This window comes from Canis lupus, chromosome 5 (genome assembly GCF_048164855.1).
Source record: "Canis lupus baileyi chromosome 5, mCanLup2.hap1, whole genome shotgun sequence".
NCBI classification, from domain to species: domain Eukaryota; kingdom Metazoa; phylum Chordata; class Mammalia; order Carnivora; family Canidae; genus Canis; species Canis lupus.
In genome coordinates this window covers 47,128,705-47,155,650 of record NC_132842.1, presented here as the reverse complement: position 1 = coordinate 47,155,650, position 26,946 = coordinate 47,128,705, and the positions used below count along the sequence as shown (strand labels likewise).

The 26,946-nt window shown below is 35.5% G+C and overlaps 1 protein-coding gene and 1 long non-coding RNA gene across 39 annotated transcripts in view; one reads left to right on the top strand and one right to left on the bottom strand.

Moving 5' to 3' along the window:
- The window catches only part of PDE4D (phosphodiesterase 4D), a 1,448,272-nt gene that overhangs the window by 802,324 nt on the left and 619,002 nt on the right, over positions 1–26,946 (top strand). The window contains exon 1 of one of the 33 annotated variants that reach the window (XM_072826559.1): positions 18,669–25,301. The exons of the other annotated variants lie outside the window; for them this stretch is intronic. Within the exon in view, the coding sequence (XP_072682660.1) occupies positions 25,246–25,301 (56 nt within the window). The 5' untranslated portion in view covers positions 18,669–25,245. Of the gene's footprint in view, positions 1–18,668; positions 25,302–26,946 lie in introns of those variants that run through there. 33 annotated transcript variants of the gene reach the window in all.
- On the bottom strand, positions 14,327–26,878 carry LOC140633662 (uncharacterized). 6 transcript variants are annotated; one of them, XR_012031247.1, is made up of 4 exons: positions 26,500–26,866; positions 25,345–25,531; positions 24,879–24,957; positions 14,327–14,707 (listed from the first exon to the last, which is right to left on the bottom strand). It is a non-coding gene; the product is annotated as an uncharacterized lncRNA (long non-coding RNA). The 6 variants fall into 6 exon arrangements; XR_012031243.1 differs by lacking the exon at positions 14,327–14,707 and adding exons at positions 16,174–16,292; positions 17,960–18,691 and having other exon boundaries at positions 24,879–25,531; positions 26,500–26,878; XR_012031246.1 differs by lacking the exon at positions 14,327–14,707 and adding an exon at positions 17,540–18,137.

The following is a 26,946-nucleotide window of genomic DNA, read 5'->3' as shown; positions in this document are numbered from 1 at the left end:
TGTGTATTATACATTTGCTTAGTCTGTCTCCCTCCACTAGAATGTGAGCTCCATGTGAGTCCAGATTTGTTAGTCATTTATGTATCCCTAGAACAAGCACCTGGTACATAGTAGGTACATAAATAAAAATGCTAACATTACTACATAATTGTTCCCAGCATGATTCTATACTTTGACTTAAATGACATTGAGAAATACAAACAACATGAGTTGAAACCAGTTTAATGAGAATAAAATCAAATATATCTCAAGTATATTCCAGTCTGTATAATTCACCCAAAAGGACTTTAGGATCCAAAATGTATTATGAAGAAGGTCAACAGAACAACAAAAGTGGGACTGATATTGGCCCAAATAGTTAATCTGCAGGGTAGCTGAGGAAACAATTCAGTTATTGAGGAAGCAATTGTAATATGCTATAAAGACCAGAGAGTAGAGGGCACCTATGACTGAGAGATGGGTAGGTAGGGTAGCAAAGAGTGAAAGACTCAAAGGAGGCAGTCCTTGAACCTGCTCTATTTTTCGTTTTGTTTTTGTTTTTCAAAAGTAGAGTGATATCATGGATGTTTGGGGTCCGTAATAAATCTGAGATAGAGATTTGAACTGTTTATTGAATTTGGAAGGAAAAGATGATCCTAGAAGGTTAGGGACTGTAGAGATTTCCAGGTGATGGCGTTGGGTTAGATATAAATCAGTATAATTCAGATGTGTGTAAATGGGGTTCAGACTTTAAAACAATCTCAATGTAATGTAACTAGGAGGATTTTTGCGTGATTCCATGAAACAAAGGTGACTGATACTGAATAAGTGAACATCCTTCAGCAAAATTTACTAATAGTACTTTGTGATTTTTTAAAAGGCTTTACTTTAAAAGTAGCCTGTTGGGATCCCTGGGTGGCTCAGCGGTTTAGTGCCTGCCTTTGGCCTAGGGTGTGATCCTGGAGTCCTGGGATCGAGTCCCGTATCAGGCTCCCTGATAAGAAGCATGGAGCCTGCTTCTCCCTCTGCCTGTGTCTCTGCTTCTCTCTCTCTGTGTCTCTCATAAATAAATAAATAAAATCTTAAAAAAAAATAAAAGTAGCCTGTTACCTATGTTACTTGCTACTTGTCACAGTCAATTATCAGTCTGTGATTTGTAGGAACAAATGATCATAGGAAGGCAGGGTACGGTTCTGCTTTCTTAAAATTACCATAGGCACACGGTCTCTTGCAAGTCTTTGGCTTGGTCCTTAATCAGCCCTAATACTCATCCTGGAATCTCTATGTGAAATCTTTTTACTCTAGACTATGGCGAGGTACTGGTTGTGCATTCATATCATAAGTCCAAAAACACTCTTGATGATTTTCCACCCAGTTACAGCATATTGCTATAATCCCACACAACAGCTGAAACATCTTTTTCTCATTTCTTAAATTCCTCTAGCATTTAATGTCTCTACTGTGTAATTTACATTTAATTATAAGTTGTTTTGCATCATTTAATAGTTGTTTCAAGTATGAATGTGTTGCCTTTCTAGGAGTTTTAAAAAATTTCTTCAAGAACATGGGCTCATTGCACAGTACCAGGTTCAGACATAGAGTGAACCATGAATAATGGCTTCACCTCAAATTTACGTAACCATCTTTCTAGCACAGAAAGCCACTCAGCAATAAATCTCATCCTTCTGACCTGCATCCACTTTGTGTAGGAACAGATACCCTGAGTTGACAGGTGTTTGTGAACAAAATTACAAGACTTCCAATAAGATATTGCAGGTTTTTTTTTTTTTTTTTTTAAAGAAACTGCTAATTGATCAAGAAATTTGGAAATGGAGATTGGGGTTGGTCAGGGATGAAGAACAATTTAGTGCTGGAAGAATTTCTGCCTTATTCTAATGAATAAACGTCACTGTTCTTGGAAAGCTTCTGCCCTTCTCCCCAAGTACAAATTCAAATGCTATCCATATTTGAGTTCCCCCTACTTCTGTCAGCACTTAATATAGCAGACTTCGATGTCTTGTTTTCATATCCATTTATCACTTAGAATCGATCCAAATATTCAGTAGAACAGTGGTATAAATCCATCCCATAGAATATTTCAAGCTTATTGAAATGGAATCCTATTTAGTCTCATACTCGTTCCTTGAGCAATGGTATGTTGCCTAGAACCTTAGTATCCTCACACAGAAGTGGAGAAAGAAAAACTGCCATTCAGTCATTCTTATTCAACAAGTTCATCCTGTCAGATCTTATCTACCATACAGGTCAATAGCTGTGCTCTGGGGTCCCTCCAGAGTCTTTATCAAAATGGAACCAAATACATTTTTCTAACTGCCTTGAAACGAAAGTTTCCTATGTTGCGTCCAGTTATCTTTATGGATGAACAGGAGCCCAGGATAAAATTACATGTATTTCACTAAAATTTGCAAATACTTGTGATCTCTGTTTTACTTGAGTCTAATTTGAGCTTGAAATAAACATAACTGTTTAATACATTTTTTTAGGTTTGTTGCCTTTTTAAAACAATTTTGAGGGGGGAGCTTAACTTTATTAACCATTATATAAATCTATAATCTATATATGATGCTGAGAAAAACAATGAAAAAAGTCCTAGTTATGAAGACTTTTCTAATATAAAACATATTAAAATTGAGTTACGTGGTAAAGACTCTAGATATTTGTGTGAAGTTCCTCCTGTTTCATTGGTTTATCTTACTATGATACGAGATTATGGAAACAGAGACCGCATTTCTTTTTTTTTTAATTTTTATTTATTTATGATAGTCACACACACACACAGAGAGAGAGAGAGAGAGAGAGAGAGAGAGGCAGGCAGAGGGACATAGGCATAGGCAGAGGGAGAAGCAGGCTCCATGCACCGGGAGCCCGACGTGGGATTCGATCCCGGGTCTCCAGGATTGCGCCCTGGGCCAAAGGCAGGCGCCAAATCGCTGCGCCACCCAGAGATCCCAGAGACCGCATTTCTAAAGGACAATTTACTCCTTGGTGTTAATTACTTTTAAAATCATGTTTTTGGATATGTTACGAATATGAAAACATGAGATAAGTTGATGGTTATTTCTTCCTGAATTTAACACCCCAGGTATTTCTTATGTCTGTTTTTTGATGTACTGTATTCTCTCAAATAACTGGCCCCCTTGTTTCTGTTCCTTCCTCAGCTATTTTATGTTTAACGTGTTGCTGCTAACCAGAACCTCTATAAGACTGACCAAAAACCTGAAGAAAACCCAACTGTTACATGACCAAAAACCTGAAGAAAACCCAACTTGCTAAGTGTTTCTTGAGCAGCTGTAGGATTTTATATTTAGACTAAGGTGCCATTTAAGGATTTGAGGATTCCAATGCTTTTCTCATAGCTCTCTGGCTCTTTGTTCCAGATCCATCCCTCATCATTCTCCTTAAGAGCATTCAGTTTTCATCTTAGGTAATCAGTGTAATAAAGCCTTGGTACAGGGCCAGCTGCAGGAAGAAGTCACTTACACATTAGAGTGCTTTGTTGTGCAAATATTTGTTGTGTTGGGTAAAACCTGAGTACATTTATTAAATATTAGTAAACCCATTTGGTTATTATTTATTCATTCAGCAAATATTATTGAGCAGCTGCTATGTACTGGGAATTGTTCATCCTTCCAAGTTTTGAAATTGTATCAGTTCTATTTTTATGATTTCTTATTTAACAAAGTACCAATAGTGCTGTGTATCTTTTCCATTGGGTTTTGGTAGTATAGTATAGATGGTAGGAATGGGCTCTAGAATCAGAGAGCCTGTGAAAACTTGAGCTCCAACATTTTCTAGCTGTGTGAGTTTGAGCAAGTTAAATGAACTTCTCCGAGCTTCATTTACATCATCTTTTCAGTGGAGATAATAAGAGTATTTACCTGACCTTCATCCTCTGAAGAGTAAATAATAAGTGCACGTAAAGCATATTGCACTGGGTTTGACAGGCAAGTAAAAATCCAATAGATGTTATTAAGTGTTACTGTTATTAAATAAGTCATAGTGCTTGGCTAGTTGATTGTTACATTTTTTTCAACATTTATTGAGCAGATACTCATGAAGTATACTCAGAGTAATTTTGGATAGTAAGAGAGACACCACCATCTGGCCTGTTGTGTTATAAACAAAAGCCCTAAAACTGAGTCTGGCAGTGGTGAGGGGAACAGATGCTCCACATGCCTTCTAGAATGTGTTTTTCACTATATGTCTAAACTGTGATGAATGTCACTAATGTCATCTTTCCTTCTGTTTTAGGTAAGTACATCATCATTTTTGAAGCTTTATGCAGATGGGTAAGTCTTGCTGTTGGAGCTTTTCATGTTGATTTACATACTTGGAGAATCTGGACCAGACAATGTGCTTATCACAGTCAGACAAATGCCTTTATTTTATTCAAGCAGAGATCTGGAAAGATAGCAGTATTTCACACACGCATTCCATCTCTGTTTTAAATCTTGGACAGAAGAAAGTATATATCCATTATTTTAAATTGTATAAAAATGCTATGTTTAATATAAATAATTGAAGATTGAGTTTTTTACTCTCAGTAGAAGGCAGAGTATTTGAAAGACTTTAGAACAGGAAAAAAGCATTTCCTTTCTATTAGCATTCATAAAAACCTCTCTGAAGTAAACATGCAAACCTTTATTTTTCTCTTTGCAAATGGGGAATGATTTTTTTCAGTGCATTAAAAGCAGGTATTCCATGATTACATTAGATTAACGAGACGTAATTTTGTGCCAAATAGGAAAGATGGCCAGTGGCCCTGCAAGACCATGTACGCAGAATATTGTAAAAAATTTTTCCAGTTAGGAGTGACAGTTCACATAGTTAATTCAGTATTTCTATATTTGGCTGTAATCTATCCCTATAGACACCGGAACTGGAAGAAATGACCTTAAATCACAGTAAGGGATTTAGTATAGACCTATGTAGAATGTGAAAGAGGATTAAGTTAAGAAACAGTTTGCAGAAGGAAGTTACGAAATTTCTGTCACCAGTGAATTTTACAAACTACATAGGCAGTTTTATTTATATTAGGAAATAAAGATGTATACCGCCTTGAGGCAAAGTATTGAATTGGCTAGTTGTCCTCAATAATCAAGTCCCATTTTGCTCCTCCAGTTTTAATTTCTACTACTTAGTCAAATGTACTGTATATTTCATGTGTTAGTCTTGATTTTCCAAGAAGCCAGTGCTAAAATGGGGTTAAAAAAATGCAAGAATTTTAGGAAATGCCCATGTAAGAGAAAATACAAAAGAAGCCAGGCCAGGTAAAGTTGAGTGAAACCTCAATTCTGATGCAAGTTTGACCCTAGGTAAATAAGAGAGGTTGCATAGAAGCATCCTAGATTGTCTTAGGTAGAGTTATAGGGGAGTTCTCAAGGCAAAATCAGCCAACAGAGGAGTCCTGCTTTCCTGGGAATGGGTCTGTCTGCTTCAGTATCTATACTGTGCCAGTCATTGCCTGGGAGAAGGACATGGTAAGTGTGGCCACAGCTCAAAACCTGCAGCGGATTTCAGAGACAGTAGTCGGGAACCTTTGACCTATTATGGTTGAAGGTCTGCAGCACATTCTTGTGGCCACCATACTTAGGCTTTTAGGTCTTGGTTCTTTCAGTTTCTTGTCATCTATTACAAGGTCTGCAGCACATTCTTGTGGCCACCATACTTAGGCTTTTAGGTCTTGGTTCTTTCAGTTTCTTGTCATCTATTACAATCTCCATCCTACCATCATTTTTTCCATGTCATACTTGTTCTTCATGCCCAAACCAGTTATAACTTCCTTTGTGATCTGGACAATCAAGTGGCTAAAAATGTCACTCTCTTTTGGGAATGTGATAATTCTTTATATTTTCCTGTGGTATTTGTTGCCTTTTATTATCCATTTGTTCAAAAGCAATGGAGAGTTCTGTTTGTGTCTAGATGTCTTTGTATACTCTGGGAGGTCAGAAATAGTGAATGGCTGGAGCATATTTTGAAAAGCTCATGATGGTCTAATAGAAGAGACAATATTGTAAAATACAGCATAAGGGAGAAGTATGACCAAAGAGGCATGGGGATACAGGAGAAGGAAGCATTATCTTCCAGAGAGAAGGGAAAGGGACTGCTAAGGGAACCAGGGGGAATTTTGTGAAATTGATCTTGAAAGATGATCAGGTGTACTGAGGGTTAATGGTTGAGTAGTCAGCATCTTTATAGCCACAGTGGTCTGGTATGGAAGAGCATAGGGAAGGCTGAGGTTCAGGGAACCTGAAATGATCTGGTATATTTATGGGATTATGGTAAAAAGTGATTCTTCAGAATTCACCTAAAAGCTGGATTTTGTAAGGCTTCTTGTCTTGGTAAGTGGTTTGGAATTTATCCCATGAGTCTCACTCTAATTCAGAACATCTGAAAGTCATGTGGGCCTGGCTGTATCACAAAAATATTGATGTGTATAATACCTTTATGTCACATCCCAGAAAATAAAACTATATATATTTTTAGTTTTTTTATATATTTTATTTTTTGCAGTCCTATATATTCTATAGTTTCCTATATTTAGAAAGTACTAAAAGAGCCTACTCTAAGTAAGTTACAATGAAGAAATTACATTTTGATAAAATAAGATAAAAAATAGGGCATTAAGACCCAAATATGAAATGGGAAGATTTAATGCACTTTTAATTGCAGGTGTGAGATTTGTCACAAATAACCATTTAAAAAAAAAAACATTTTCTTCTCTGTGTACATTTACTTTTTGTACTGTGTGTTTATAAAGACACAGTTGGAAAATCTGGTTATATTTCAAATAGATAAGGTATTAAAAGGCATGATTTTATGGTAATAATACTTTGTAATATTTGAGAAACTAGATATAAAATTCACCAGAATATTACCTGACAATTCTAAATTTAAATATCCATAATCCCTAAAGTCAATATATTATTTCATTTTTATTTATTTATTTTTTAATGTTTATTTTTTTATTTTTTAAATTTTTATTTATTTATGAAGTCACAGAGAGAGAGAGAGAGAGAGAGAGAGAGAGGCAGAGACACAGGCAGAGGGAGAAGCAGGCTCCATGCACCGGGAGCCCGATGTGGGATTCGATCCTGGGTCTCCAGGATCGCGCCCCGGGCCAAAGGCAGGCGCTAAACCGCTGCGCCACCCAGGGTTCCCCTTATTTCATTTTTAAAGAACTATAGTTATGCCCATGATTTTTGTTTTAAAGAAGACAATTATAAACAGGGTAGTTATATAATTTTTCACCAAATTACCAGAGATTATGATTTAAAGAGGAAGTTGTCCAGGGTGGAAGAGAAATTAATTGATCTTTGGGTTATGACAAGAGCAGAAAAGGCTAGAATAAAGCCTTTTAGTCATTGCCTAAAAACTCAGGTTAGACACATTTATCAAAATACATGTATTTATAGAGGAGCCCATGCTTACAAAGTGACTCTAAGCTGTTGAAACTAATCCCAGTTGGTGGTTTCTGAATATTTTTGTGTATACTTACTTGATGTTAGCTCATTATTTTGTGCATTTTTTTGACACATGCCCAGAGTCAAGCTATGGAAGGCATCAATTCTTTTAAATACAATTTTTGGGTAAATAACTTAAAACTGAGAAAATTATATTACCAGGATAAAAACTATAGAATTCTATCTTTCCTCAAAATGAATATTCTGTAATTTGTAGTTTGGATTCCCATCTATTGTTGAGTACTTTTAAGATGTATTAGCTTTTACTAACTCGGCAGGCAAGACTGTCTCTGAGAGAGAGGGGGAAGAGAACAGAAAGGTTGACAAGTTTGATAAGAGTAGCCATCAACAGTATGGTATCTGAGAAGCAGAAGTTGTTCAATGTGAGATGACTGAAGGGATTCAATGAATGGTAAATTGAATGTGTATATGCATACACTTGAAAGTAAACTTCTAATAAAAAAGAGGATCATTCTCAGTCTTTTCATTTGTTTGTTGATAGTGAATTGTAGTGAGAAAAACATTTTACATTAAGACTCAGGGCACACAAACATATACATTGTAATTATATGTAATTGTAATAGAAGGATCAAAGACAAATACTTAGCTCTATAAAGTATAATACATTTTGAAATTCTCTCTTTTATTCAAGCTCACTCAAATTGTCGGTCATATTCAACCAATTAGATTTAATTTCATCACATGCTATTGTTTTTACCTACTAACAGACTACAGCTCAGTTTGAAAAGTGCTTAGGTGGGGAAAAATATACACGTGCATTGTTATTCAGAAATAAATCTATTAGACACACTTATTACAATTAGGTCTGCAGATCAGAAGCCAGACAGAGTCTAAGTACTTTCTCAACTAACAAAGGAATTTAAAAAACTTTTTTATTTGACATAATTTCAGATTTACTATAAATGCAAGAGTAGCACAAAGAAATTCTGGATTCCCTTTGTCAAGGGTCCTATAAAATTCCCTTTCTCTCTCTTTCTGCAACTGTCTGTCTCTCGTTTTTGCTCTCTCCAGTCATCCATCCATCCATGTATTGGTTGATCTATCATATCATATCATATCATATCATATCATATCATATCTACCTACCTACCTACACACACATATACACAAATATATATATTTGTAGACTTTTTCCTTCTGAACTACTTAACAGTAAGTTGTAGGCATAATACCCTTTTATCTCTGGATGCTTAGCTATTTCATAGGAAAATGAAATTATCTTACATAGTTGCAGTTCAATGACCTAAAAAATTAACAAGTTAACACTGTTAGCAATGTACTTATCTAATTTACAGATTTCAAGTTTTGATAATTATCCCAATAATGTTCCTATGACAGAAGAAAATACAAAATAATGCCTTGCAATTGGTTGTCATGTCTTTTTAAATCTTTTAAACTGAAGCGCTTTCTGTGACTTTCATTGTGTCCTATGGCCTTGATGTTTTTGAATTATGCAGGTCAATTGTTTTTTAGACTATCTTTCAGTGTGAGTTTTATGTTACCTTGGGATGAGATTCAGGTCAGACAGTTTGGGCAGGAGTTCTACAGGAGTGATGTTGAGTACTTGTATCCAGAGGCACATGCTATGGTTTTTACCAAATAATTAGAATTCATCAATAATTTCTGCCTGAAGCAGTACTTATGATGGCTTGCTAATGGTGATCATTTCTTCTTCATTTATGAGTTGGGTTTTAGTATATGGAAGAAGATTCCCTTCCTGTTTGTTTGTTTCTGTAACAACTCATGGATTCTTTATTTAGTGGATTGTAATCCTTTAATATTGTGGATTAATAACATTTATTTTTATGCTAATACTGTCCAAGATGTGGACAGGAGGAGCTCCCTCTACTTAGTCTATTGTCATTTTGACATGTCCCGCTTATTCCTTGAGCACTTTCTTACTTTTTGGCACAAGATATGCAAGAGTCTTCTATTTTTCCCTGCCCCAGCTTTGGAATCAGCTGCTTTTCTGAGGATTCTTGGTTCCTTTTAATAGGAAATGGTGTTTAGAACCAAAAATTTGGAGGAGATAATAGGTATGCTCATTGCTACTGGAGAATTTTTGCTTCCAGGTCCTGTAAGCAGACAGATCTGGGAAAAAGTGTATGTAGATATGTACTCATAAACATAAATATGTGCATCAAAAACATACTTACACAGATCTGTGTGTATATCCAGGTATCTCTGTATATTATGTCTGTGATTTCATGCTGATACTTCCAGTTCCAGTCCGATACTACAGTGTTCCTTCTGTCCCTCTCCATTTTTATCTGCGTAACTTCCTTACAACAGTGAGAGACTTGGTTCCATTATTTACAATGTATTACACATTTGTTCAATCCTAGAATATAGTTTGTTTTCAACTAGGGCTGAGTAAAGCAATATGGGTGGTGGCATCTTTTCTATGTAAAATATGGCACTAATAATTTCATTCCCATAATAGTAATAATTGCCTGGCACCACTAAATAGCTAACACAGGTAGATAATCCATTTTTTCCCCTGGAGTAGTTAACTATGACTTAAGTCAGAGTATCAGCTGAGCTTTGTCTTGGACCAAACTTCAGGATCACGTGAGAAAAATAAAGACAAATGCTGGTGCATGAGTGTTTTCAAGCATGTTTCTAAGTAAATTCCAAATGCATGTGGGGTTTCTGGGTTTTAGCATCTGGTTACTTGTACCTCGTGTCATTTTCATCAATGTGAATGATCAAGATTAGGACATAAAAGCAATCTCATCATTTATGTGTTTATTTTCCATGTTTTCTGTTACCAAAAAATGATGTAAGCTACCTTAATTTTTTAAAATGAATAAAAGGGCCATGGAAATCTGAGTCAGAAACACAAATGTGAAAGTACATTGTGTATTTGGAGTTAAATTTAGATCTGAGCTTCCTTAAAAACAGTAAAGTAAGGAAACCTGATAATATTTATATCTTTAGGAGAGAAAACTTCTTCCTATAATGAATTCTAAAACTTTTTTTTTAAGATTTTTTATTTATTAATGAGAGACACACAGAGGGAGGCAGAGACGTAGGCAGAGGGAGAATGAGGCTCCCCATGGGGAGCCTGATTCAGGACTTGATCCCAGGACCCTGGAGCAACAATGTCTTTAACAGCCATTTTATGTGAGATACACAAAAACACATTATTCATTTTGGGTAAGTATGTTTTCTTATATTTAGTTTTGATACAAGTCTAGCTACGAAACCATTATCCTACATAAGGATTTCTATAGGAATTTAAATCATTACCGATCTGAAGAACTAATATTAGAACAGAGCTTAGTATACATTGCAGAATGGCTTTTCAGCTTTGCCTTTGGATTATCTTTCTCATATATCACTTTTCTCAACTTGGCAAGAACTTGATTATAGAAGCTAGACGGTTGTCAATTTGACATTTCGTTCTTTGTCTAGAGTGGGATAATCCGGGATTTCCATTGGAGTAGAATTCAGAGAATTTCTATTACAAGATTATGGTTAGCAAAATCATCAGGAAATGTTTATGGAGGCAAGATAACCACAGATATAGCTGATTACCTATTTAGAGCACTTGCAGTGAAATTTCTTATGGTTTCTGATGTGCTCAAAAGCAACAAAATAAACTAGAAAGTATTTCCTTTCCTCCTCCTCTTCTCCTCATCCTCCACTGCTACTACTACTTCTCCTCCTCCTTTACAATTGCAAAAGTCATCACTGTATTAGGATAATTAGTTTTATTTCAATTGGTATGGAAAATATCCTTCTAAGCCATTGCTACTATGACACTTACATACTCTAGAAAATATTTCCAGGTTCAACGACATTGGGATTAAAATTTAGTGCGTTTCCCCTACAATATAGCTGTACAAATAGGAATAATGTCATTATGTAGCATGAGTTAAAAATAAATATTAAACTCTTCTATTGTAGTTTTGCCAAATTAGAGAACATAAATTGAGGGCATATGCTTTAATCTAAGTTTTCTTTTTTTTTTTTAAAGATTTTATTTATTTATTCATAGAGATGCAGAGAGAGAGAGAGTGGCAGAGACACAGGCAGAGGGAGAAGCAGGCTCCATGCAGAGAGCCCGACGCGGGACTCGATCCCGGGACTCCAGGATCATGCCCTGGGCTGCAAGCGGTGCTAAACCGCTGCACCACCGGGGCTAAGTTTTCTTTGACAGTAATTTGAAAACTTGCTAGAAATAGACAATAAAATGTTAGCAAGATTAGAAACAACCAGGTCAAGTAAGGGGTAAGGAAATGGGCACACGTAGATTTTTTGAGACTATAAATAGTATATACTGACAAAGGTAATTTTAGTATTCCATGTCGGAAGCCTTAAAAATATGCATACTCTTTAGATGTAGCAATTTCTCTGCTAGACATTTATCCTCAAGTAGTAATTAGAGAAGTGGGCAAAACTAATTGTGTAAGGATGCTCATTAATGAGTTGATAGTAGTCAAATATTTGGGAGTGAATATATCAGCACTCTTTTAAAAATTGTAGTGCTTCCGCATATTTACAAAAAATGATAATAGAGGTATTTACTTTAAAATTTGTCATAAAACTATACATAATATAATTCTTTACACAATTTTACTTTTTAAAAAGATTTTATTTATTTATTCATGAGAGACACAGAGAGAGAGGCAGAGACAGGCAGAGGGAGAAGCAGGCTCCATGCAGGGAGCCCAGTGTGGGACTCAATCCCTGGTCTCCAGGATCACGTCCTGGGCCGAAGGCAGGAGCTAAACCACTGAGCCACCCAGGCGTCCCCACATTTTTACTTTTTAATTTTTTCTTTACACAATTTTAAGTATTTATATTTAAATATAAAACCAATTCTGATAGGATTATAGGAAATTTTTATTTCCTCATACTAAACTTATACCTTAAATTTTGGAAAAAAGCTATTTTACAATACAGAGTTTTAAAAAGAATATTACAATAAAAACAATCTAGCAAGTATTTTCTTTAACATGACATATTTCTTGAAAGCAAGCCATGACAATTTTATTCATTCCTTTCGGGATAAGCTGTAGTATTTGAATGCTTCTTGGGGGTCTAAGTCAACACTTTAGGTCTTGGTGACTTGTATGTGCCCCTCAGTTTTAACCAGTCTCAGTTTTGAGATCATTTACTTACTTAATTCATCATTTATTAGGTTATTAGGTGCTTCTTATATGTTTAATAGGGCTTGAGAATACAAAAATAAGTGAAGGTTTTGCCCTCAGAAACTAAAAATTTAGTGGAGGGATGATACTGTGAACAATATGATTTGGGAACAGAGTTGGTCACAAATGATTCCCTTAAATGAGTCAGACCCCAAGAGGGGTCAGAGAAGACAAATGGCTGGGTGGTGGGGTGATCTGATTTTCTGGGTGGTTTGTTTGATTTAGGGCTAATTCAGAAAACCTTTCCATTTCTAATTCTTATATTCAGTGCCATTATAATTCTTTCTGTGTACATTCTGCTGGTGGTACATTAGTGTTGATCAGCACTAGTCTTGCAGTCACGTAGCAATGTCACTCCATGCGTCAGCTATGTCTGTCTATATGAAAAAGCATCTGGCTGAACTTTATAATCCATAGTTCTGAGAAGTTTACAATGCCCATTGTTCTTTTTCAGAAGGACAATGAGAAAGAACAATGGGAGCAAATTATTGCCAGTGTCATGTGATTTTCTGTGCCTCTGCATTGCTCATTCATCCCAGATGGTTCATGTTGATTGCTGTTTCTCTCTCTTAGTGTGATAAGAGTCAGTAAGATGATTAATTCAAAAAACCTTAAGATTCTACTTAGAAAAGTCTAGATAAATGCTAAGTGGTGTGCTATTTATGTGGATCAAGAGAGGTCAGATCCCTGGAATATATAGATAGCATATAAATTAAATCACTGGTGTAAAACTGCTGGACAGTGAAGAAACATTTAAAATTCTTCCATAAGTGTTCCATAGAGCATTTGTCTTTCTGCATATATGTATATAGCAGAATGATAATGTCTGTCTTAACTATGACTTCTCTGTGGACATGTATACAGATAACTACTGACTTTAAAATATACTTTAAACAATTCTTCTTTCAATTTACAAGATTGAGGTATTAGGAGTTTTGGCTATTCTTTTCTTTTTCTTCTTCCCCTTTTAAGGCCTCTCTTATTTTCTTTCTTGCTGCTTTCTCATCCATTAAAATATAAACTTAAGTATATACTTTATATATACTTGGTCTGAGTTTCTTACAAAACACAGTCGTTTGGTAATTAAAGTAGATGAAATGCTCCTTTGGACTGTATGGAGCTGTAAAATCCCTCATTTCTTAGTATCTCTATGCTGGTTTATTAACTTATTACAAATTGAATACTGCCTCTTAGTTTAATATGCATTACAAAATACAAGTAGACCATCCCCAAATCTATACTTGTCACAGAGAAGGTCTTTAATAAATATTTATTGACCAAATGGAAATATAAGTGAATAGATGATTTTCTTCTTTTCTTTTCTTTTCTTTTCTTTTCTTTTCTTTTCTTGTCTTGTCTTGTCTTGTCTTGTCTTGTCTTTTCTTTTCTTTTTCTTTTTTTTTTTTTTGGTTCTTTGAAATATATGAGAAGTATCTAAAAAGTGTTAACTACCTCAAAGGCAATGCTAAGCATAAAATTCATTCCCGAGAAAACACTCCCATGTATACAATCATATGGATTTATTTATTAAAACTAGTCATTAAAAACCTCTTCTAACTGATTTTATTTTCCTTATTTTGAAAGATAAATGCAGTTTGCACTGTCACTGTTTAGAAAGCCTAGCTTCTGCTTAACAAAACGGAAGTATGTGCTTGAAATGAATATACAGCTTTCTTCCTAATCTCAGCAACCAAACCCTGACTAAATTTAAAATCTTTATAGGTCGCGCTGTGACCTTTTTAATTTGTGTTTGTCACAAGCATGTTTCTTAACAGACATTTCAAAATTACTTTGAAAACTACTCCTGTCTTTAAAGTGTGGCATGTGCCAAAATTAGAACTTGGGTTCGTCAATGTTAGCAGAAAGCCTCTCTGTATGCACATGGGAAACTTGGACTTGGAGGGAGTAGGAACTGCTCAGACTTTAAAGTAGAAGATTCAGACTTGAATCCAGGTCATGGGGCTTTGAGGTCCTTTTGGTTTCCATTACAAACACCGCTTAACTTGTTGCCATGTATATCATGACATTTTATTTGTCCACACTCATTTCATATCCTTTGAACACCTGTAAATGAGGAGGTAATGATAACTCTTTAACTCTTGGGCTGTAGCCCACAGATACACTTAATTACCTTAGAGACAAATAGTCATGACTTTATGAGTGGGAGTTGTATGGGTGAGCATTAGGTACTCGTGGTGGTATTGGTGAAAAGGAATTTCTTCCTATCCTGTGACAGCCTGTACTTGGGGAGGAGTGGTGTCATGAGAAATTTACCATTATGGAGAAGTTACTGACTTCAAATTACTGATTTGAATCCCAACTCAGCAATCCCAGAGAAAGATAAATCTAACTTTTTTGAATTTTATTCTAAAGAGAAATTAAATATTTTTGGAATATTTATTTGGTAAATAAGCTATCTGACTAGTCTCACTGAAGTTCATTATACACCACAGTGAAAACCTAGTTATACTTAGTTGGAGTGCAGGTATAGATACTATATAGTTGAGGTTGACACATATATGCTGTGATTTACCTAGAAGTCACTGGATAGCAAGTATGATTATGGAGTTTTCCTTTGCAATATTTGAAAATAAAGTACATTTTTTTGTGAGCCACACAACAGTACGCAATGCATTGTTGTCCAATCTCATTCCAAAAACTCTGGTTTTAAACTGTAAATAATACTATATGTGTTATACGACTGAAATCTCCTTATAATAGAATATTAATACTACCATTGAAAACACAAATAATTAAGAGTTCCTCATTTCCATCCTTGTGTGTATCCAATTCACCAAGTGGTGCATTAACTATAGTTACCTGCCTATTAAAGGGATAACTCATGAAAGGGAGGCCATTTGGACACAGGTGCAAAAGACTTTAGGAACCAGCAGGGTGCATTTCAAACAAGTCAAAGCACAACTTATAGAAAGAACATCTTGGAAGAAAAGCAATAAAGCATAGCAGAGAGAGCATTTTTTTCCCACTGTGAATAAAAATCTCCCAAACCATGATTGACGAGCTATAAATAAGTCCCTATGACACACTAGTTGTTGTACTGACAAATGGAGGGCCGGTGGTAGATGGAGATGAAAAGATGCATCATACATGTTCCTTGTATTTGTAGAATTTTCCAGAGGGAAAAAAGTGTACATAATCAGCCAAGATATTGTGGACATCTATCCTGGCCCAGACAAGTATATCTTATCCTTGATACCTGCCGTAATACTCTGATAAAACTAGAAATACAGTCGGGTTCTTTTTCCTAACAATGAGGAACAATTTTTGGTTCCCTACTGAGGAACTTTTTACTCTTTAAATAGCATTCCATTTATTACATCTAAGATTTTCCTGTGTTTTTGAATGTTCAACAATTTAATAGCGTCTTAGCAGGGTATCACTTAAAGTCAATAAAATGACTTAATTTTAAGTACATGTATTTTACAGTGCAGTGTTTGGAATTATGTTTAAAAAGTCCAAAAAAATAAAAAGTCCCGTTAACTTTTAATGAACAAAGACCTAGTTTATTGATCTTAAATGTTCCACGTAAAGACATTTATTTTGCAAACTGTGACTTTCACAATGGTAGGTTGAAGAGAGTGAGAGTGCCACGTTCATATTGTTATATCCGTAATTTTTAGTAATGACTCTGCAGAATGACATAAATACCAAACGATTAGGTAAAAGTTCCTGCCTGAGCCGTTTCTATTCTGTTTCTCTTTTTTCCATTCTAATGTGTAGTCCCAATTCCTTATTGTACTGCTACCTAGTCCAGAGGGAAAATTAAGAGATGTGATTTCCTATCGGATCACTAGATGGCATCATGCTTCCCCATAGAAGGAAGCTGCTCGAGAATTCATCAGGGCAGTTCACATAGAAGCCAGGAAGAGGATAAGACAGATGTACTTCCCATAGCGTTTTGATTGATTAAAGTCATCAAATCTACAGTTAGCACATGTTACTTTGCATTTGAAAAGGGATTAATTATTGGCATTGTAAAATGTCAAGGAAACAATCATTATTGAGGACAAACTTGAAGTATGCCTTTAAGAGGTAATTCAGAAGGTTTTGTTTTACTTTCCAAAACTCATCAGAAACAAGGAAACATATTGTGCCTGCTTGCAAATCTGGGTCTTAGTGAGCCATGTATTAAAGACTAGGAATACTGGTGAATGTTGTAAAGTTTACAGTCATTTTCAACAAACCAAGTAAAGGAAATTGCATTCTGCCCAGGGATAGGCAGACAGTCATGGGCCATTTACTGCCCCACCCAGCGAAGCCTGGCCATATCCCTTGGGGCACAGGGAAGTCTCTAGTGTCCATTTAACCTCCCTGAGCAAAGATTTACACTTGGTAGAGTAGAAGACTCCTCTGGAGGAAGTGCTATTTATTGTTATAAAATCGTAGGTTTGGAAAATTAAGTCAAGAGGGACTCAGAGGATGTCTTTTCAGTGTCCTTATTTTGGAGATGGAGAAAATAGAAATGCAGTAATTTCGTGTACCTAAGACATCAGTAGACTAAAACACAATATGTGGCCCATTTTCATTTCTGATTTCAAAGCTCTTTGTCAATAAATGCATAGGCTCAGTGGTTAGGTCTGGGAAGTTGTGGTTATGAGGAGCTCAGAATATTAAACATCCTTCTCTCTCTTCTGCCACTTGAGAAAAATACCTCTTTCATAGGATTTTAGAACCAGAAAGGATTTTAAACATCACATGTCACCCTTTCTTTTTACATATACAGTGATTATATGCTAGAGAGATTAATTTGTGATGCATCCTGGACTTTTTGTATCACATGATATTAAACAATTTCCTTTGTGGACATAGAGGTGAAAATTTTTCAATAATAAAAATTAAAGTAGATTTTGCAAAAAGAATGCCTGATGACAATGTTTCTCAGTGTGGTGATTTTAATTGGTGTTGATATTTTAAGGATACATGCATAAAACCAATTATATGTTTGACTACATTATAACAGTGTGGCCAACTAATCAGAAATTTGAAGGGAGGAGTACCACGTTATAAAATTTCAGAACTGAAAAAAATAAAATAAAATTTCAGAACTGGGTTTTTCTTCTTTGGTTCATTGACTGCATTGAATCTTTGTGTTGTGGGTGGTGTAAACTTTTCCTTTTCATTCCTTCTTCTAGGAGTGGCTCTGGGGAATCATTAGGTAAATGCTTGTTGGTTTTTCATAATAATTATTTCTAAGCTTTAATGGTTTCTGGTTTTGGCCCCTCTTCACTGTCTCCAACTTTAGGCAAGAGTTCAGAATGGCTTCCAGTTGCAGAAAGAATTATAGCTCCAACTTACCATCGAGTCTATCTGTGTGGTCTTGGCAAAACTTTTCAGGCCTGGCCAGGCATGATATTGTTGGCAGAAATGAGGCTCTGCCTCAACTTGGACTATAGCTTTGCCGTTTTGCCTGAAGACTTTCCAAGATTCAGGGAGAGTCCATGAATATGTGAAGCATCTTATCTCCAAGAGTGTGCTATAGAGATAATGAACAACTCAGATCTCTTAAAGATCCCGAGAGTAAGAATAATATTACTTAAATGCAAGTTCTCTTAGAAATGAAGATTTTAATAATTTAGAAATAATTAAATAATCTTGTCTGGGGACAAGAAATTCCAGCATTTGCCAAATATTCCATGGCTAGTGCTTTTAATGTGAAAAATATTTTTTAATAGAAAAAGAATAAGCCAATATTTGATTTCTCTGTTGATTGGAAGGATAACTAATTATCATGATTGCTGTCTTTGTCAACCCCTATATACCATTCTGTATTTTCATCGCCTACCATTCAATGCAAAGTCATTTCCACAACTGGAAAAAAAAATCACACTGGCCAAACAGAAGTTATCCATCCTTGAAATAGAGGAGTTACTGCTCTTTGTCATGGCACTCTGCCAGCCTGAGTGCCATTTGAATCTTTGATAATTTCTTCTTTTGATCCTGCAACTCAAAGGAGGGTGATCATGGCCATGCTCTTAGCTTTACCAAGGGTGGAAACCTGCTCACCACATGCATTGAAATAATGAAATCCTGTAATGATAAGAAAACAAACCCAACAAATATGATAGTAGCTGATGCTTACAGAGTACTTATATGTCAAGTACTGCTCTGAGCATTTTGCATGTATTAACCTGATTTCATCTTCACAACAACTAGAGTTAGACGCACCCTTGTTATTCCCTGTTTTTAGATGAGGAAACTGAGAAACAGGTAATTAAATATGTGCTCTTTACCATAATGCTGTGTTCTTTTTAATGAACCTGCCACTGCTTTTTCCGGATCTGGTGGATGGGGGTACACCGTAGAATTGACAGAGTAGAGCACTAATTAATTTTGCATAATGTGAAAGTCAAACTTAGGGAACATTTAGTGAATGGACAGTGTGCTTTGTTATGGAACCACATATGTAAAATTAAGGGTCAAATTAGATGATCCCCCAAATTTTATGTTTTAAATGATTGGCAGAATCAGACTTAAATTTATTTAATGTGTTAACATTATCAACTGAAAAAAAAGGATGAAAATGGATAGAAAATTGTAAGGCTGTGGGAGGGATCTTCAGGCTTGCAAAAAAAGAAAAAAAAAGGAAAGAAAGAAAAGAACAAGAAAAAAAAAAGAAAGAGAAAAAAATCTTATGGCCCATAAGATTCATTCCATATTGTAACATCAAATATGGAATGAATACTGTGGTTTTAGATATTTCCCTGGAAGTATTTTAAATCCTAAAAGCAGTCTCCTAGACCAGGACTCTCAGTAGGCCCATGGCATCTTATTATGCCTAGCATGTAACTGCAACTCTCCAGAAATAGTTGAATCTTAAACATTCATGGCATACGTTAGTGTAAAACTAGTTTTTCAAGGGATAGCCAGGTAACTTTAGCATGAATAAAAGATCAATTCCTCAGTGAATATTTACGTAAAAAAATATTTACATAAATATTTATTTCAAATTATGCACTTATATGGAGTATTAAAATAATTATTTGCATTTTCAATAAAGGAATAAAGGGAATCTTCCATATGATCATGGCATTACAACTAATGTCTTTTATTTCTTTCATACCTTAACTAAATATATCATACAGTTTCTGAATCTCTTATTGCCTTCTAAATGTGAACCTACATTCCCAAAGAATCAACGAGGCCTGTTTTTAAGTGGCTAAACTAATACTAGGAGAGAAGTCATCATCAACATTGATCATAAATGTGATGACCATAAGTAGAATCCCAGAAGGAGGCCTTATATACATACTGTGAATGCATATATTAAAGAAGATGCTAATAGTAGCACTTTGCATTAGCATGTTAGCTTTTACACTTGCTTTTATATATTCATCTCATTTAGAATTTCTGTTAATTTCAGTTGTCCTAACACAAGGCAGAGAAAGTAGTATCCTCTTTCCCCATTTATAGAGAAGTATCTGAATCTCATAGAATTGAAGTGTTTGCTCAATATCAGTTAATAAATGACACAGAAACCTAATAATGCCACTGTGGTCATCATATACCATCTTAAGGATACATTTCTTCTAAACTCTCTGAGGTTTAAGATGGGTAGGATTTCCACAGATGCAGGGACAGCTAAATTACAGAAAGACAATAGAACACTGCAGGAAGGCATAGAAACAGCAAGCATGGTGCAATTTGGGGAAAGAGCCAGTGGGCCAGTGAATTCAAGTACAAGATGGAGTGAATTAGCAGGCAGATGTTGATGCAGTGCCATAGGAGGATTCATCTGGAATGGTTTCAGGAGAGCACAGACTGGGTGTGTGGTCTAAGAAACATTAAGACTGTTGGATTTGATGGAATAAGAGGTAACGTGGAGTTAAGTTTCGTGATAAAGGGAAAAGCTCAGGGACAGATATTAGAGCTATCTCAAAGATATTATATTGTATTATACCAATTAATATGGCAGTTGAGAAAGAGTGAGACACCTGAGATGAGTTTCAGGTTCAGGCCTGAATGACTGGGGGGAATGATGAAGCAGAAAGAGAAATGGAGAAATCAGGTGAAGCTACTAACTCGGGGGGAGAAGCAGAATGATTTGTTGGGTTTGAGTGTACACAGGTGATACAAGTGGTTATCCCTAAGGTGATATCCTAAGGTATATTCCAACTTATCCCTAAATTGGAAGAGAGATCAGAGTGAGGGTATGAATTAGAAAAATATTCATATTGTCGTGCTATCTGAAGCCATTGAAGTTGCTGAGAGAGATTTTAGAAATAAAAGAGGGCTTGGAGCTGAATCTTCTAAAAGAGAGTAGGAAGCAGATGTGAAGCTAGTGAAGTGAGACAAACTGAGCAGATAAAGCAGTAGGAGGAGAGCCAGAGAGTATGATGTCCTACAAACTCTAGGAGAGTTTCATGGAAGAGGAGATAAGCAATGGTTATCCAATCATTATGTCAACCTGACTGATACATTGTGGCACTATTTGGAATTCAGTAAGAGGGATTTTAGTGACTCCTACCTTCTGCAACACTTTTTATTAAACACACACTGATGGGGATTTGATTTCAAATCACATTCAGTACTGTTGTTAAAAGGTGGATGAGGAGCAGTCAGGTATCGTCCAACCTGGGCAGGTGGCACACTTATGAAACAGGTATGGGATAAGTTTTCTGGAAGTCTTCTTAAAGATGTTCAGGGGAACATTTGCTCTGCTCTATCCTGTCTGCAATTTTTCTCAGTGCTATTGTGGGTCTCCAGGGGAACGAGTCAGAGCAGAGAGATCCTGGCATGTAGAGGATGTGGAGCAGAAAGATGGAAAGGATGCACTTCCTTGATGTCACCACCATGCCACTTTAACCACACCTGCAGTCACCTGTCTCTGGACATTGTGGTAGCTAAAATTTGTTATTTCCTCATTTTTTAACCCAGAAGAATCATAATTTTCTATTACTTGAAGCCACCTGATGCAAGATATGAAGTTTTCATTTTCACTTCATTTTTATAATTGTGATTGCCAAGGCCTCCGGGTGAAGAAGCCCCCAGAGGAGGGTTGAATCAAAGATATATTGTCTTCCGATCTATAATAACTGTTTCTGGCAGGGAAGCTAGGCAAGCCTAGTAAAGATTCTCAGGCTAACTGACAATGTGTATGTTCTGCTAAACAGGCTTTGGTTGGCAAATTAAATTTTTGAATTGGACAGGAAGTTATATTGGAATGTAATATTCCGTCACAATGTCTATTTCATGGAATTGCTCTGTTTCTGTTGTTCATTTTGGCATTTCCTATGCTGTAGGCTGGTCCAGACAAACACATGATTCTTCTGCACAGCACCTAGGCCCTTCCTTACATATGCTTCAGACATGCAGTGAAACTGTGTGCCTGCAATCTGAAGAGGGTGCCATGGTCCATCACCGTGAAAAGAATTTGAATATTAATAAGGAAGACACAGATTTTACTCTGACAGCAGGCATGGCCAGTAGCGTCTGTCATGTCCCTCACATAGTTATAAGCCTTATAAGTTCCTTTCTTCTTGGAATCCAAAAATCAAGAGGGTTGAGAGGGCAAAATTGAAAGGTATTGTGAGATCTATTATTGCTAGGACCTTTTATAATTCAGTTGCTTACTTAAAAAAAAAACAAACTGCCTTTCAGCAGTCTTCTTCAGCAACAGTAAGCCATGCTATGCATTCCTATGAATAAAATGTACAACAGCTGCATCCAAATACAGTGACTGAGCTGTTTGGCTCCTCCTTGGAATATTAAAAAAAAAAAAAAAAACTTGCTTGGGCAGAGTCCCTTTATTGCTTATTGAAAAATTCCAAAAGATTTGGGACTATGTTTAGCAAATAGTGAGCAAGTTTATAGGATTCCATAGTCCTTTTTCTAAAATAATATTTTTGGAGGTATCGTTGATACCATTATTTTTACAGAAAGGCCCATTGAACTGTTTCAGATTCCAGGGAATAGTGGGGGAATTAGTCCTTTTGATATTAATTGTAAATTAGATTATTTTAGATAATCTCCACGTGAAATTTTGCTATAATAATTGTGCTTCTGCACATAGGCAATATGTATACTATCCAATCAGAGCACTCTGCTAGAGAGCCTCAGAAGGGATTCTTCTGAATGTAATACTATTATAGTCTTTGTCCTCAATTGTATTAGATTTCTTTTTTGGATAGAAATTTTATGTTGGAAAAAATAAAAGGTTCGGTGACCCGCGGCAGAAAAAGTATATGCACAGGAAAGTAAGATAATTATTCCCTTGACTTTGAGTTCTGTTTGGAATGTCAGCATCAATAACAATCCTTGGAGTATTGTAACATTGCTCTAGCAACTATACTAACATAAAGCACAGAAGCCTGTCCATTATTATTGATTACAAGGTCACGTTTCCTTTTAAACCTTGCTTGCCAGAGTGCCTGGAGGGACATCAAGGTACCATGACAGTTTTACTATAATTACCCTACGAAGACTCTAGGAAGACAACCAGTTGATATTCCTTTGGAGACATTTCAACTTAGTTATTTATATGGAGCATTTTGTCCAATTCTGGAAGGACATGTAGCTGTAGAAGGGTGAGCAGTCATGATAATGGAAAGTATAGTTGCCTTATATTGGTGATTAGGTATATGGCTTCACAATTTGATTTCTTGTAGGCATTAGCAGTATCTGTTTTGGAGATGGGATGGCATTCCAAAAAGTTCTGTCCACAGAAAATTGATTCTATCCAAAAAATGATAATTAGGGATGTGTGTTCATCTTAGTATAATGGATAGAATTTTCCTTGCCATTTAAAAAGGTGATTTAAAAAAAAAAATAAAAAAAAAATAAAAAGGTGATTTATTTTAAACACAAATAGATTAGCTCCGTAGTCTTTATTTACAGACATTATTCATCTTTTGTGTATTTTTCCCTGCCCTTAAAATGTTGATTTCTCGGATTTAGGTACTGAACCAGATAGCAATAATTTCCTAATTTTATTTCATTTAAAAGCCAGGAAACCCCTTTTTACAAATGAAATATTGCACAAAACTTCAATACATAAAACAGACAAAAGTGCATCATTATTGTGGAGGTAAGTAGGCATAAGTCTGGAGATTTACACATTTATTTTTCTCTTTGCATCTCTCCCCTATCTGCTATAGTTTCCCTAAATTTTTACAAAAAAAAATCTTTGTTTCTTATTCCCAATTCTAGGGCACCTGTTGGATAATTCTCTTCTCAACTTGGAGCTCCATCAAACTATCTGATGTGCACCCCAGGCTCATTCTCCTTTATCCTTTCTATTCACGTTTAATCAAGCATCATCATTTCTTTCTCATAGGAATATGCATGCATCTCCCTTCTCTTCTTAATTCCTGATGCCTTCATTCAGGCCCTAATTTTCTTTTTTCTTATTTGGACTATTTACATAGTCCTCTCACTAATTTTCTTTTTTTTCTCACTAATTTTCTGCTCCCGATTCATTTGTTAATAGATTCTAAATTTTATCATTTTAAATGTCATCAGAAAAGGAAAAAACAAAGATTGAACATGAACTAGTATGTTTGTTTAGATAGGTATGATTTTAAATATATACATATAATATGCAAAATTTAAAACAAATATCAAAATTAAATAGGATTATACATACAAACACATGTATACTTATGTATACATTCACACACATACACACTTTTGTGTTTTCTTCTCATACCCAGGGGACAGCCTTGATGGTATACTCTCTACCATGTGCATCTCTCTCTCTTTTTTTTTTAAAGATTTATTCATGAGAGACACACAGAGAGAGGCAGAGACATAGGCAGAAGGAGAAGCAGGCTTCTCACAGGAGCCTGAAGTGGGACTCTATCCTGGATCTTGGAATCACAACCTGAGTTGAAGGCAGACACCCAACCGCTGAGCCACCCAGGTGTCCTCCCCCCCTTTTTAAAGATTTATTTGTTTATTCATGAGAGACAGAGAAAGAGAGAGAAGCATGTGCATATGTCACTTTGGACACTATTGCTTTATGCCTGTCAAAGAAATCTTTCTGAAATGAAACTAAGTACTTAAAGTCCTTCAATAGCTCTCAGTGACTGTTAGATAAAAATCTAAATTCTTAACACAGAAGACAAGGCTGTTGATGAACCAGCTGTTGTCTAGTTCCTAAGCTAAACTAAAGTAATATGTATGAAAGCTCTTATGAAATGATTTACACTTGTCAAAATACTAGATGATTTATGCTGTCAAAATAAATATATTAATACATAGCATCTTGGTCACTTACAAATTTATTTGTGTTGTGAGCTCAGCTGGGCCAACATGACAGCCACATTCTATGGCATGAAATGTCTACTTCACTCTCACTACAAAAATGTAAATAAACAAGATGATTAATTTTGTTTGATGGAATGGGGGATAAAATCCACGTGTAAGGTTCTATAGCATTTATATATATCAGTCCTTGGGAACTTAGGGAGCAAAAAAGAATAGAACATTGCTATTGGCATCAGAACTTTCATTGACTCTACAAAAGTTCTTTTCAACATTATGACTAAAGTACATCAGAATGAAGGAAATGCTTTCAAAAACAGGGAAACATTGGTTACTTTGGCTTCAATTTTAAAACAAAGCAGTACATCCTTTTTTAGAATATGAAGGAGGGGGCAAAAAGGAGACATTTCCTGCTGTGCATGGAGATGAGACAAACGTAAGAAAAGAAGCAGAGCTGAATGTTTCGTTATCCTGCTAACCTTTGTCAGGCCGCTGGCTTGATGGGGTTCAAATTTCCGCTGTATATTTTGATACTTTCTGTCTCCATAGCAGTTGTTAAGGAATATGTTGCCAGTAATGATACTGGAAATGCAATTCATTTATAAATAGATCATTCTACTTCATAGATGCCATTATTTAGGTGATCGTGTAAGATTCTGTGGGAGACTGAACATATGGTAAAATAGTTCATTTGCTCAGAAAATATAAATAGTTAGAAATATCAAAACATAACCAAGCAAGCATCAGACAGATTAAATAAGATTAGTCAATATTTCTTTCAAGTGACAAAGAAAAGACTTAAATTTGATTTTCTATTTGAAAAATATCAGTGGAAATAAGATGGATAATTTCTAAAACTTATTTTCTATGTAAGTGATTAAGCAAATGAATATGTTTGTTCTAGAAGTTTTGGGGAGAAAAACCACAATGTTTAATATGAAGCATTGGCTTGTAATAAATACTTTCTTTAAGCCTAGGGCACATTCAGCTAGGGTTAACATTTTCTAGCTGAAATTAATCATAAAGAATCCAAGATGTCTTTTTCTTTTTGTACATTAAGTGCCTTCTTTATCAGATTTCAGTAAAAATAGAAATATCTGCAATTATAAACCCTATTTTGAAAGGAAGAAAAATAATAAATTGTAGAAGTAAAAGTTATCTTTCTGGAATTTGGAACTCTCACTCTGCTCTGCCTGTCTTTCATATTTACCTCACTGACATACGAAATTTTATAAAATTAAATTATAAAATAATAAGTACAGATTAAGTTCTCTTCATTGAGGCTGATTCCTTGATTTTTAAGATACAATTAAAAAGAGTAAATGTTATTCCCATAAAAGAACGCTTTTTTTTTCTTTTGAATTTATAAAATTATTTTAGGAATAGCACCCTCTCAATGTACTAGTGGTGTTTAATTTTCATGATTTTTCATTTTAAGTCTTTTCAAAAGTAAACTCTATGAATAATCTGATCATATGTGTGGGAAACCAAAACCAAAAGCATTCAAACTGTTTTGACAAATAACAGATATTCAGGGTCAGTGCATGTAAGGCTAGAGATAATCACTCCATCTGTTCCATTGTTGGTAAAAAATAAGGTCCAGATGTTACATATACCTGCTCTTTCCCCCTTACCTTGCTCATTGACAGGTAAGGTTTTCAGAGAAATTTGAACTGCCCAAGATTTCCCCTGAGATGATATCGAATAGTTTCTCTCCTTCAAAGTATTTTCTTGTTTTTACGGTCTTTTCAATGAGCTGAACCAGTAGATTCACTGGAAGAAAATGGAGGCGTGGGTTCAGTGAAATCTTCTGTAAGGAGCAGCTGGTAGGGTCAATGATCATGGATGATCATGGAGTTGCTACTGTTGCTGTCTGATGGACTCTCAACCTAATGCTCAAAGAAAATGAGGTTTATTGGGGAGGAGAAGCAGGCCCCTTAAGCTGGGGCTTCTTTTGTTAATCTTTTTTACAATTAGATCAAGAATTCTGTAGCAATCTGCTTCACTATAGTGACAAGAAGCCCCAGTCACAGTGGCTTAAAATTCCAAACGTATGTCTCTTGCTTTGTTATCTTGGTGAC